The 13,122-nt window shown below is 40.7% G+C and overlaps 1 protein-coding gene and 1 non-coding gene across 2 annotated transcripts in view; both read left to right on the forward strand.

Moving 5' to 3' along the window:
- Positions 1-10,628, forward strand: part of LOC120985569 (TRPM8 channel-associated factor homolog) — a 34,863-nt gene extending 24,235 nt beyond the window's left edge. Inside the window, exon 7 of the mRNA XM_040413587.1 lies at positions 10,368-10,628. Coding sequence (XP_040269521.1) covers positions 10,368-10,613 — 246 coding nt within the window. The 3' untranslated portion in view covers positions 10,614-10,628. The remainder of the gene's footprint in view (positions 1-10,367) is intronic.
- LOC120987503 lies at positions 2,626-2,711 on the forward strand. The gene has a single exon (XR_005776099.1). It is a non-coding gene; the product is annotated as a small nucleolar RNA SNORD71 (small nucleolar RNA).
- Positions 10,629-13,122: the final 2,494 nt, after the last annotated feature.

Raw genomic sequence — 13,122 nt, forward strand, 5'->3', positions numbered from 1 at the left:
TCAGGTGAACACAGTCCAAAAATAAAAATAAAAACTGCAAAAAAAAAAATTTGGTCTGCTTACATCTGTAAAAGTGCATCACCAAGCGATCAAAAGGGCATATGCCCCCCAAAATAGTACCAATCAAACCGTCATCTCATTCCGCAAAAATCATACCCTACCTAAGATAATCACCCAAAAACTAAAAAAATCTATGGCTCTCAGACTATGGAGACACTAAAACATGATTTTTTTTGTTTAAAAAATAAAAATCATTGTGTAAAACTTACATAAATAAAAAAAGTTGACATATTAGGTATCGTCGGGTCCATAATAACCTGCTCTATAAAAATATCACATGACCTAACCCCTCAGGTGAATATCGTAAAAAAAAGGTGTAAAAAATGCCTTTTTTTTGTCACCTTACATCACAAAAAGTGTAATAGCAAGTGATCAAAAAGTCATATGCACCCCAAAATAGTGCCAATCAAACCGTCATCTTATCCTAAAAAAAAATTGCCCCTACACAAGACAGTCACCCAAAAAATAAATAAAACTATGGCTTTCAGAATGTGGACACTAAAGAATAATTTAATTAAAATTAAGTGCTTTGTTATGTAAAACTGAAACAAATAACAAAAAAAAGTAGTCATATTTGGTATTGTCGCATCCGTGCCAACCTGCTCTATAAAAATACAACATGATCTAACCTGTCAGATGAATGTTGTAAATAAAAAAAAAAATGGTGCCCAAACAGCTATTTCTCACAAAAAGTGTAGTATAGAGCAACCAAAAATCATATGTACCCTAAAATAGTACCAACAAAACTGCCACCAAATCCTGTAGTTTCCAAAATGGGGTCACTTTTTTAGAGTTTCTACTCTAGGGGTGAGTCAGGGGGGCTGAGGGGGTGCATCAGGGGGTGTCAAAAAACCAGTCCAGCAAAATTTGCCTTCCAAAAACCGTATGGCATTACTTTCCTTCTGCGCCCTGCCGTGTGCCCATACAGCAGTTTACGACCACATATGTCGTGTTTCTGTAAACTACAGAATCAGGGCCATAAATATTGAGTTTTGTTTTGCTGTTAACCCTTGCTTTGTAACTGGAAAAAAATTCTTAAAATGGAAAATCTGCTAAAAAAATTCCAAAATTTAATCTCTATTTTCCATTAATTCTTGTGGAACACCTAAAGGGTTAACAAAGTTTGTAAAATCAGTTTTGAATACCTTGAGGGGTGTAGTTTGTAAAATGTAACTTTTTTGAGTTTCTACTCTAGGAGTGCATCAGGGGGGACTTAAAATTGGACATGGCAGCTTAAAATTATCCCAGTGAAATCTGCTTTCCAAAAAACCATATGGCGGAACGCTTTCCTTCTGCGCAATGCCGTGTGCCCGTACAGCAGTTTACGACCACATATAGGGTGTTTCTGTAAACTACAGAATCAGGGCCATAAATATTGAGTTTTGTTTGGCTGTTAACTCTTACTTTGTAACTGGAAAAAAATTATTAAAATGGAAAATCTGCCAAAAAAGTGAAATTCTGAAATTTCATCTCTATTTTCCATTAATTCTTGTGGAACTCCTAAAGGGTTAACAACGTTTGTAAAAATCAGTTTTAAATACCTTGAGGGGTGTAGTTTGTAAAATGAGGTCATTTTTGGGTGGTTTCTATTATGTAAGCCTCACAAAGTGACTTCAGACCTGAACTGGTCCTGAAAAAGTGGGTTTTAGAAATTTTAAGCCTTGTAACGTCCCCAAAAAATAAAATGGCATTACTAAAATGATCCAAATGTGAAGTAGACATATGGGGAATGTAAAATAATAACTATTTTTGGAGGTATTACTATCTATTATAAAAGTAGAGAAATTTAAATTTGGAAATTTGCTATTTTTTTCACGTTTTTGGTAAATTTGGTATTTTTTATAAATAAAAAAGAATTTTTTTTACTCCATTTTTTTACCAGTGTCATGAAGTACAATATGTGACGAAAAAACAATCTCAGAATGGCCTGGATAAGTAAAAGCGGTTTAAAGTTATTCACACATAAAGTGACACTGGTCAGATTTGCAAAAAATGGCCTGGTCCTTAACCCTTCACGACCGCAATCCGTATATATACGTGATAGCTGCACATACCCCATGCAGCTACCACGTGTATAGACGTCAAGCCAGCTCTTTAATCCAAGCGCTGCAAAGCGCTTGGATTAAAGCTTCTGCCCCTGTCCTGGTGCTGTCACGGACAGCATACAGTTCAGTAATGCCGGCAAGGGACCAATCAGAGTGGCCCCTTGCCGGCAATCGATCCGATTGGTTAGTCTGTGCAGACTAACCAATCGGATCGCGGCAGTGAAAAAATGCCGGTTTCAGGCTCTGATCTGCGCTCTGCAGATCAGAGCCTGAAATCAGATAGTGTCCTCGTGCCCCCCCCCCCCCCGATCTGTGCCCCCCGATCTGTGCGCCAAGCCCCCCCTTGTCCCGGCCTGCCCCTTATGAAGTTCGCCCCCCCACCCCCCGTTCCCATCCACATTCCCGCAGCCTGCCCAGTGCCCTGATGTGGTCCGCCTCCTGCCCCCATTTGCACTGCCCCTCAATGCTGGCCGTACCCCCCCAACCCCTCTACCCCCGATGCGGTTCGGTCCCCCTGCTGTGTGTGATGGCGGCGGCTCCATTCCTGAGCCGCCGCCATCAGCAGAGAGTGTCAGCTCTATGCTGACACTCTGCTGTAACCCCATAGATGCCGCGGCAGCGGCATTCATGGGGTTAATAGAGGGAGGGGGCTCCCTCTCTCCACCATCGGGGCTGCCGCGCTGCGTCCGCTGTTTCCACCTACAGGGCATCTGATTGTATTATACTTTGCAATGCAAGAGCATTGCAAAGTATAGTACAGCCATCCGCCCCACTGGATCTTCAAGATCCAAGAGGGACTTGATAAAAAAAAAAGTGAAAATAATAAAAGTAAAAATAAATAAATAAATAAAAATGTTAAATAAAATAAATAAATTGCCTTTTCCCATAAAAAATGGAAAAAAAACTACACATATTAGGTATCACCGCGTCTGTAACGACCGTCTCTATAAGTATATCACATGATAGACCCAGTCTGATAAACACCATAAAAAAAATTGTGTAAAAAAATCAATTTTTGTCACCTTACATCACATAAAGTGCAATAGCAAGCGATCAAAATGGCTTATGACCCCCAAAATAGTACCAATCAAACCGTCACCTCATCCCGCAAAAAATGATACCCTATTTAAGACAATCGCCCAAAAAATAAAAAAGCTATGGCTCTCAGACTATGGAGACACTAAAACATCATTTTTTTGGTTTCAGAAATGCTATTTTTGTGTAAAACTTAAATAAATAATAAAAAGTATACATATTAGGTATTTCCACGTCCGTAACGATTTGCTCTATAAAACTGACCTAACCCCTCAGATAAACGCTGTAAAAATAAATAAATAAAAACTGTTCCAAAACAGCAAATTTTCTGGTCACCTTGCCCCATAAAGTGTAATAATGAATGATCAAAAAATCCTACGTACCCAAAAATGGTACCAATAAAAACCTCAACTCTTTCTGCAAAAAACGAGCCCCTGCACAAGACAATCGGCAGAAAAATAAAAAAACATATGGCGTTCAGAAAATGGACACACAAAAACATAATTTATTTTTCAAAATTGCTTTATTATGTAAAACTGAAACAAACAAACAAAGTAGACATATTTGATATCATTGCGTCCATAACAACCTGCTCTATAAAAATAGCACATGATCTACCCTGTCAGATGAATCTTGTAAAAAAAAAAAACACTGTGCCAAAACAGCCATTTTTCAGTTACCTTGCCTCACAAAAAACTTAATATAGAGCAATTAAAAATCATATGTACCCCAAAATAGTACCAATAAAACTGGCACCTTATCCACTAGTTTCCAAAATAGGGTCACTTTTTGGGAGTTTCTACTGTAAGGGTGCATCAGGGGGGCTTTAAATGGGACATGGCATCTAAAACCAGTTTAGCAAAATCTCCCTTCCAAAAACCATACGGCGTTCCTTTCCTTCTGCGCCCTGCCGTGCGCCCTTATATCAGTTTACGACCACATGTGGGGTGTTTCTGTAAACCGCAGAATCAGGGTAATAAATGTTGAGTTTTGTTTGGCTGTTAACCCTCAATGTGTTAAAGAAAAAAATGTAATAAAATGGAAAATCTGCCAAAAAAGTGAAATTTAGAAATTTCATCTCCATTTTCCTTTAATTCTTGTGGAACACCTAAAGGGTTAACAAAGTTTGTAAAATCAGTTTTGAGTAACTTGAGGGGTGTAGTTTCTACAATGGGGTCATTTATGGGGGTTTCCACTATGTAAGCCCCACAAAGTGACTTCAAACCTGAACTGGTCTTTAAAAAGTGGGTTTTGGAAATGTTCTTAAAAATTGCAAGAATTGCTTCTAAACTTCTAAGCCTTCTAACGTCCTAAAAAAATAAAATGACATTTCCAAAATGATGCCAACATAAAGTAGACATATGGGAAATGTTAAGTAATAAATATTTTATTAGGTATGACTTTCTGTTTTGGAAGCAGAGAAATAGAAATTTTGAAACTTGTGAATTTTTCAAAATTTTTGATAGATTTTGGATTTTTTCGTAAATAAAGGTGAAATATATTGACTCAAATTTATGACTATCATGAAGTACAATATGTCACGAGAAAACAATCTCAGAATGGCTTGGATAAATAAAAGCAATTACCACATAAAGTAACGCATGACAGATTTGTCAATTTTGACCTGGACACTGGGGCATCAATGACCCTTGGTCATGAAAGGGTTAAGGTGAAATATGGCCATGTCCTTAAGGGGTTAAGGATGTTCTTGTCTGATTGATACATTTCTGAAAAATACTCCAGAAAGTTCAACTTAATTTGATCCAGATTTTCAGTAATTAGTCCTCTTGGTGTCTGAATCTTTAATATATCTTTTTTTGGGTCTTAGTTTGATATAATAGTTGCTAGCAATTTACCTGGGCGCTCTGATTCTGAGTAGTATTTTTGTCCCCTAAAAAAAAGAGTCTGCTGGGCCTTATCTAGTAAAAAATCTGAATAAGACTGAGTTGCTTTTTGCATAGCCCTTCTATTTTCCTCAAATCCATTTCCAGCAAATTTATTGGTGTAAAAAAAACCAGCTTCTTTTAGCGATTTCTCTCTCAAACCGTAATCCTTCCTTATATGATAAATGTTACTAAAGAATAGCCCCCTCATGAAGGTCTTAAAAGCATCCCAAATTAACTGAGTCTTGGCCGAGTTATTGTTAACCTCCCAAAAGGAGATCATTTCCTTTTTAAGTTGATCATAGTTGTCTAATAATGTCAACCAGTATGGATTCACTCTAAAGGGGGTCTTATAGTATCTTTTTCAGGCTTTATAGATATCTCTAGGGATAAGGGTACATGATCCGAAAGTGCCCTTGCTTCATATCTAATTTGTTTCACAAAACCCCCATATTTTTTATTTATTAGGGCTAAATCAATCCTAGACAAACACCTCCCAGACTTACTTATGCAAGAAAAAACCTTCTTCCCTCGTGCCAATAGTTCCCAGAGGTCCACAAAACCAAACTCATTACAAAATCTTGCCGGGGGGTCCCTTGAGAGGCTGTAGTAGTTTGGAGATCACTTTCAGTACTAATCCTATCAACCTTAGTATTTATAACACAGTTAAAGTCCCCTCCACAAAGATCAGTAAGCTATTCAGTACATGAAGACAGAAAGGGGGAGGGATATAAAAAAAGGCCAAAATACATAACCTGCCATGCAGTTTCCCATAGAGGAAGACATATCTCCCCTGACTATCGATAGAGGATGCCTCGCAGACAAATTCAACTCCTCTATGAAAAAAAACTGACACTCCTCTGGAATAGCTATTAAATGTAGAGTGAAATGACTGCGAGATCCACCCCCTACCGATCCGTCGGGAAGCCTCCTCAGTAAAATGGGTCTCCAACAGGCAAACCACTGCTGGTAGGTGTCTCTGAATCGGATCAAATACAGCTTGTCTTTTAAGTTTGTTTCCCAGTCCCCGTACATTCCAGGTTAATACTCTAATCGACATACCTAAAGTCACAAGAATTATTGATTACAATAGAATTCCTTTTTCCCTATTCCCACCCCCCAAGTTAGCCAAGAGACACATCGCAACCCACCCCCCTCTCCCGATTATTGAGGTTCCATTCGAGCGGATCGCTATGGATCTCATAGGGCCAGTACCGAAGTCCACTAGAGGGCACCAACACATTTTAGTCATCCTCGACTACGCCACTCGGTACCTGGAGGTGGTGCCACTGCGTCATGCATCAGCCAAACTCATAGCTTAGTAGTAGTGATGAGCGAGCATGCTCGGCCGAGTACTGGTTCGGCTCGACCATCGCTATGCTCGGCACTTGGCGGTACTTGGCCGAAAACCATGTGTGCTCGTTGCATTGCTCTAATCTCCGCCCCGCAAGTTTGGCTCCTCCTGAAGCATCCAATCAGCGTTCAGGTAAGTAATTCCCTCCAGTGTAATGCCATAGCCATGTTAGCTATAAGCCTTACACTGGTTGGCTGGCCGGAACACGTGGTACTAGTTTATATAGGAGCCGACGTCCCGCGCTCGGATCATTCAGCGTCAGGGAGAGCCGACAGTAGGCAGGGACATATAGCGGTTTGCTGAAATTACAACGATTGAACTCCCAAAAAGCTCTTGAAAGACAAAACAGTCCTCTTCAGGACTAAAGTGTGTGTTTGACAGCAGTGCAGCATTTTTTTTATTTTTTTTTAACAAGGGTTAAATTCAGCAGTATTAGGGACTGGCGTCTGCAGGAAGGGACAGATAGTGCAGGGCTGGAAAATCGTTGTGTTCAGTACCAAAAAGCTTTCAAAAGAAAGAAATATTACATATCAGTGAGATCTACAGTACACCATCAGAAAGCAGTGTGTTTAGCAGAAATTCTAAAAAGGGGCTTATTCACTAGAGTGTGCCTGCTAGTGAGATACACACCGCTCCGTCATAGAAATGTATTTTTCTGGGGAAATTAACCTAATTTGTGCCACATCTGTGTGCGCGCTCAATCCACAAACGTTGTATACAGTATTCCAGCCTAGAATAATTTCTATTTGAGACAAATTTCACTAGTTTGGGTGACTTCTGTGCGTGAATTTAGGCCACAACCGTTTTATACAGTAATTCAGCATAGATTTATTTCTATTTGTGACAAATTTCACTACTTTTGGTCACATCTGTGTGTGAATTTAGGCCGCAACCATATATACAGTTATTCACCAGAGAATTATTTCTGTTTGTGACAATTTTCACTGGTTTTGGTCACATCTGTGCGTGAATTTAGGCCGCAACCGTTATATACAGTAATTCAGCATAGATTTATTTCTATTTGGGACAAATTTCACTAGTTTGGGTGACTTCTGTGCGTGAATTTAGGCCACAACCGTTTTATACAGTAATTCAGCATAGATTTATTTCTATTTGTGACAAATTTCACTACTTTTGGTCACATCTGTGCGTGAATTTAGGCCGCAACCATATATACAGTTATTCACCAGAGAATTATTTCTGTTTGTGACAATTTTCACTGGTTTTGGTCACATCTGTGCGTGAATTTAGGCCGCAACCGTTATATACAGTAATTCAGCATAGATTTATTTCTATTTGGGACAAATTTCACTAGTTTGGGTGACTTCTGTGCGTGAATTTAGTCCGCAACTATTTATACAGTTAGTCAACAGAGAATTATTTCTATTTGTGACAAATTTCACTACTTTTGGTCACACATTTAGGCTGCAACCATACATACAGTAATCCAGCAGAGAAGAAATTTTGCTGGTGGCAAATTTAACAAAGTTGTCCAACGACCCCCCGCTACAAAGAAAACTTCTCATCTCTCATTCCTGCGGTGGAGACGGCAAGTAAAATGGTGCAATACCAGAAGGTCCTTGTTGAGAAATTGCTCCAAACATTTACATCGGACAATGCTGGCGGCAGAGTCCGTACTTCCTTTGGCAACCGAGGAAGGGAGACAAGGGGAACACACACCAGTTCCAGCAAACGCAGGGCAACACTGTCCAAGACATGGGACACTTTTATGACACCCCACCAGCAACCTCACCCTGAAGCGTGCCCTAGTGCCTCACGGAGGGACAAGTTTTGGAAGATGGTAAAAGAATACATAGCAGACCGTGTCAGCGTCTTGAATGATCCCTCGGTGCCTTACAACTACTGGGTGTCCAAGCTGGACACGTGGACCGAACTTGCGCTCTATGCCTTGGAGGTGCTGGCCTGCCCTGCCGCCAGCGTATTGTCTGAGCGTGTATTTAGTGCTGCTGGTGGCATTATAACATAAGCATATCTATTATAAGCATATCCGCTTGTCCACTGGCAATGCTGACAGGTTGACTCAGATAAAAATGAACAAGGCCTGGATTGCCCCTGACTTCTCCACTCCACCAGAGGAACGCTGAGCTAATGAGGAACAAACATGCAATTTAAACTGTATTTAGCTGAGATCCAGCACTGCTCCATGCTCCACAGACCAGGTGGAGGTTCCATTTTTTTCAATACAGGCCATCAAAGCTGCGCTCCGGGGAATCCAGAAAAGCGGGAATACCTCCCCTGCCCATAGACAGCCTGTCTCCGGTGAAATGTTTAGGAGACTTTCTTCTGCTTTGGATGGTCATCTTTTTGGGACCTCTCGCAGATAAGTAATCAAGGCAGCGATGTACCTCGGATTCTACGGTTTCCTCAGGCCAGGCGAATTCACCCGCTCCACCTCCAGGCATCAGGGGCTGCAGAGACAGCAACTGACCTGGGCCCAGGACCATTTTGTCCTCTGTCTACCTTCCACCAAAACTAGCCAGCACGGGCCTCCCTCCGAGGTCAAGTTTTTCAGGTCCTCCAATGACTGGTGTCCGGTCAAGGTCCTTCAACAATTGTTGGCTCTGATTTCCCGCTGTTGCCTTTCCACGAAGGTTTTCTGTCATCTGTCCAATTCATTTTCCATATCAGGACCTTGGCGTCAGGTCTCGGGTATAACCTACTCCACATCACCGGTCACTTATTCCATATCGAGGCTGCTTCAGCTGCTTCCAAAAACAGGGTCCCAGCCCATCAAAAAAAAATGGGGCGGTGGCGGTCCTCTTGTTTTGCTAGGTACATTTCTAACCCGAATGTCGAGATATCCCAGGCGTTTTCTAATCTCATGCTCTGAGGGCGTATTAAATGGTTTACCGCTATTCCAGTCTCTTCGCTTCTTTTTGCCCACTTCTAGGCTTACCCACGCTCCTGGCTCCCGGCACAACTCAGCCAGCATATGGCAGGGGTTTAGGCGCTCCTCCTTGTCAGTTGCCTTTAGCCTCTACCACAAGTTGGAAGGCTGAAATGTCAGCCTGAATTTGTGGGAGGGGCGTCTGACCCCTCATCAGCGCCGTTTCCCGTCACCTCTGGGCGCTTCCGGTTCAAACACCCCCCCTTCTTTTTTTTTTCTCTCCTCAGTCCCCTTTAGGGTATGCCCACTTCTAGGTTTACCCACGCTCCTGGCTCCCGGCACAACTCAGCCAGCATAGGGCAGGGGTTTAGGCGCTCCTCCTCGTCAGTTGCCTTTAGCCTCTACCACAAATCTAAATAGACAACCAAAGGTTCATTGATAAAGCGACCCTCCAGCTCAAGAAAAAAATATAATATTAACTGGGCCTCTTTCACACTGCTGTTTAGTAGTTCCGACAGAGAACAGCCTGCCAAAGCTCTCTGGTTCCAACATTGCCGTATGTTACTGAAATGGTCGCCAGCCCCATTGACTATAATGGAATCCGGTGGAGATCCATCTGCTACCTGGCAGATATTACATGGTGACCTCCTTATCTTTTCAGTTGCAGATCTGCCAATTCCCAGTCTCCTCTTTTGCCATCCAATATGGCTGCACCACTTCTCAGACGACCTGATGAATACTGTGCATTTGGCAGTCTAAGATACTTCCTACTGCCCTCAGATTGGTCACTAATTGCTTGTGTAAATAGTGCTGATCAATCCAAGAGCATGGATGGACAAGCAGGAAGTGTCTGGGACTACTGATGCATAGTATGTGTCAGGTAGTCTAATAGGCAGTGCAGCTATCATGGATGACAGAAGAGGAGCCTAGAATTTGGCAGATCTGCAGATAAAAAGATACAAAAAGAAGTCACCATGTAAGTATTCTGGTCAATCCGAAGTTGGTGTTAATTTTTTTTCTTGAACCGGAGGGTCGCATTAAGTATAGTACTATTTATTTTAGGCATTATGGTACTATTTATCAGTAAGCCAATGGTAAACAGTTTACTATAGATGTACTATGTCTTGTCTTTATTGTTTCAGCTGCAAGAGGGCTTTGGCTGGGATCCCTTCAAGCAAGTTTTCTCAGAGTATCAGACCATGTCCAATGTCAGTAATGTCAAGAATGTTAAGATGAATCTTTGGGCAGAGAAGTTCTCTCAAGCAGTCAATAAGAACCTGGCTCCATTCTTCAAGGCCTGGGGATGGCCCATTGATGATACTACCACCAAAAAATTATCCGTATTAAGTGAATGGGAAGAGAATCCAATGAAGAAATATGTCAGCTAAATTTCATAAAAGAAATATATAAAATGATCCTTCTATATTAACACTTTCAGTGGCTTAAGAGGAATGCATTATACAGTAGGCTCATAAATGCTAAAGCAAAATATTAAAAATCAAATCATACTAGTATTAGGCAAAACAGCCTGTTAGATTAGGATCTGAATTTAGAAAATTACAATACTAATGGAATATAATCATAAGCAATGTATGCAATGTTCAATAAATAATTCAGATTCCTGCTCCAAGTCTGTTTTTTCCCAATAACTAAACTCATGATGCAAAAATCTCTTTAACCACTTGCCATCTGGGCCATTTGCCCCCTTCCTGACCAGGCCTAATTTTGCAAAACTGACATATCTCACTTTATGTTGTAATAACTTTGGAACGCCTTTACTTATCCAAGTCATTCAGAGATTGTTTTCTCGTGACACATTGTACTTCATGATAGTCATAAATTTGAGTCAAAATATTTCACCTTTATTTATGAAAAAATCCCAAATTTACCCAAAATTTAGAAAAATTCGCAATTTTCTAAATTTCAATTTCTCTGCTTTTAAAACAGAAAGTGATACCTCATAAAATATTTATTACTTAACATTCCCCATATGTCTACTTTATGTTGGCATTATTTTGGAAATGTCATTTTATTTTTTTAGGACGTTAGAAGGCTTAGAAGTTTAGAAGCAATTCTTCAAATTTTTAAGAAAATTGCAAAAAAACCACTTTTTAAGGACCAGTTCAGGTCTGAAGTCACTTTGTGGGGCTTACATAGTGGATACCCCCATAAATGACCCCATTGTAGAAACTACACCCCTCAAGGTATTCAAAACCGATTTTACAAACTTTGTTAACCCTTTAGGCGTTCCGCAAGAATTAAAGGAAAATGGAGATCAAATTTTTTAATTTCACTTTTTTGGCAGATTTTCCATTTTAATCAAATTTTTTCTTTAACACATCGATGGTTAACAGCCAAACAAAACTCAATATTTATTACCCAGATTCTGCAATTTACAGAAACACCCCACATGTGGTCATAAACTGCTGTATGGGCACACGGCAGGGCACAGAAGAAAAGAAACTCCACATGGTTTTTAGATGCCATGTCCCATTTGAAGCCCCCTGATGCACCCTTACAGTAGAAACTCCCAAGAAGTGATCCCATTTTGGAAACTAGGGGATAAGGTGCCAGTTTAATTGCTACTATTTTTGGGTACATATGATTTTTTGATCATTCATTATAACACTTTATGGGGCAAGGTGACCAAAAAATTGGTTGTTTTAGCACAGTTTCTATTTATTTATTTTTACAGCTTTCACCTGAGGGGTTCAGTCAAGTGCCATTTTTATAAAGCAGATTGTTACGGACGTGGCGATACCTAATATGTATACTTTTTCTTATTTATTAAAGTTTTACACAATAATAGCATTTTTGAAACAAAAAAATTATGTTTTAATGTGTCCATGTTCTGAGAGCTATAGTTTTTTTTATTTTTTGAGAGATCTTCTTGTAGGGGCTCATTTTTTTCGGGATGAGGTGACGGTTTTATTGGTACCATTTTGTGGGACATACGCGTTTTTGATCACTTGGTGTTGCACCTTTTTTTCAACCCTTTATTTATTTATTTATTTTTTTTACACTTTTAGTCCCCCATAAGGTCATACAAGACCTCTGGGGGACATTTACTTCACTTTTTTTTTTTTTTTTTCACTGTTGATTTCACAATACACCCCCCAGAGAGGCTGTACAGCATAATACTGCGCTGTACAGTCTCAGTGCAAGGCTGATCGAGGTCTGTGAAAGACCTCACACAGCTCCTGCACTCTCCGGTCACGGCGGTCGCATGACCGCAGGGCCGGAACAGGAAGCGCATAGTTCTTCCTGCTCTGCATACACAGCGCTCGCATCCAATTGATCGGGAACCTTTGATAACGTAATCGTGCTCACCACGTGGTGAGCGCGGTGACGTCAGCGCATGTCCTGCCGAAAGAATAAGCAAGAAGACGATGCCAGCTGCGCAATCAATTGCATAAGGTGAGTTAATTTTTATTTATTTTTAACCCCTCAATCCACATTTTAGTAAGCATTCTGTATTAAGAATGCTATTATTTTCCATTATAACCATGTTATAAGGGAAAATAATACAGTGAATACACTTTAATGGGGTCCGGGGTTGCTTTCATCCCTATCATCTCTTAGCAACTATGCATGAAAATCGCACCACATCCGCACTTGCTTGCTGATGCTTGCGATTTTCACGCAGATCCATTCATTTCTATGGGACCTGCGTTGCGTGAAAAACGCACAATATGGAACATGCTGCGATTTTCACGCAACAGACAAGTGATGCGTGAAAATCACCGCTCTGAAGTGAATGGGTCTGGTTTCAGTGCGGGTGCAATGCGTTCACCTCACGCATTGCACCTGCACGGAATTCTCGCCCGTGTGAAAGGGGCCTTAAGGGGATGAGGTGCTGTAGATGTCATCGTTAAGGGGGGCGGGCCTCTGTGGAGG

Source organism: Bufo bufo, chromosome 1, assembly GCF_905171765.1.
Source record: "Bufo bufo chromosome 1, aBufBuf1.1, whole genome shotgun sequence".
NCBI classification, from domain to species: domain Eukaryota; kingdom Metazoa; phylum Chordata; class Amphibia; order Anura; family Bufonidae; genus Bufo; species Bufo bufo.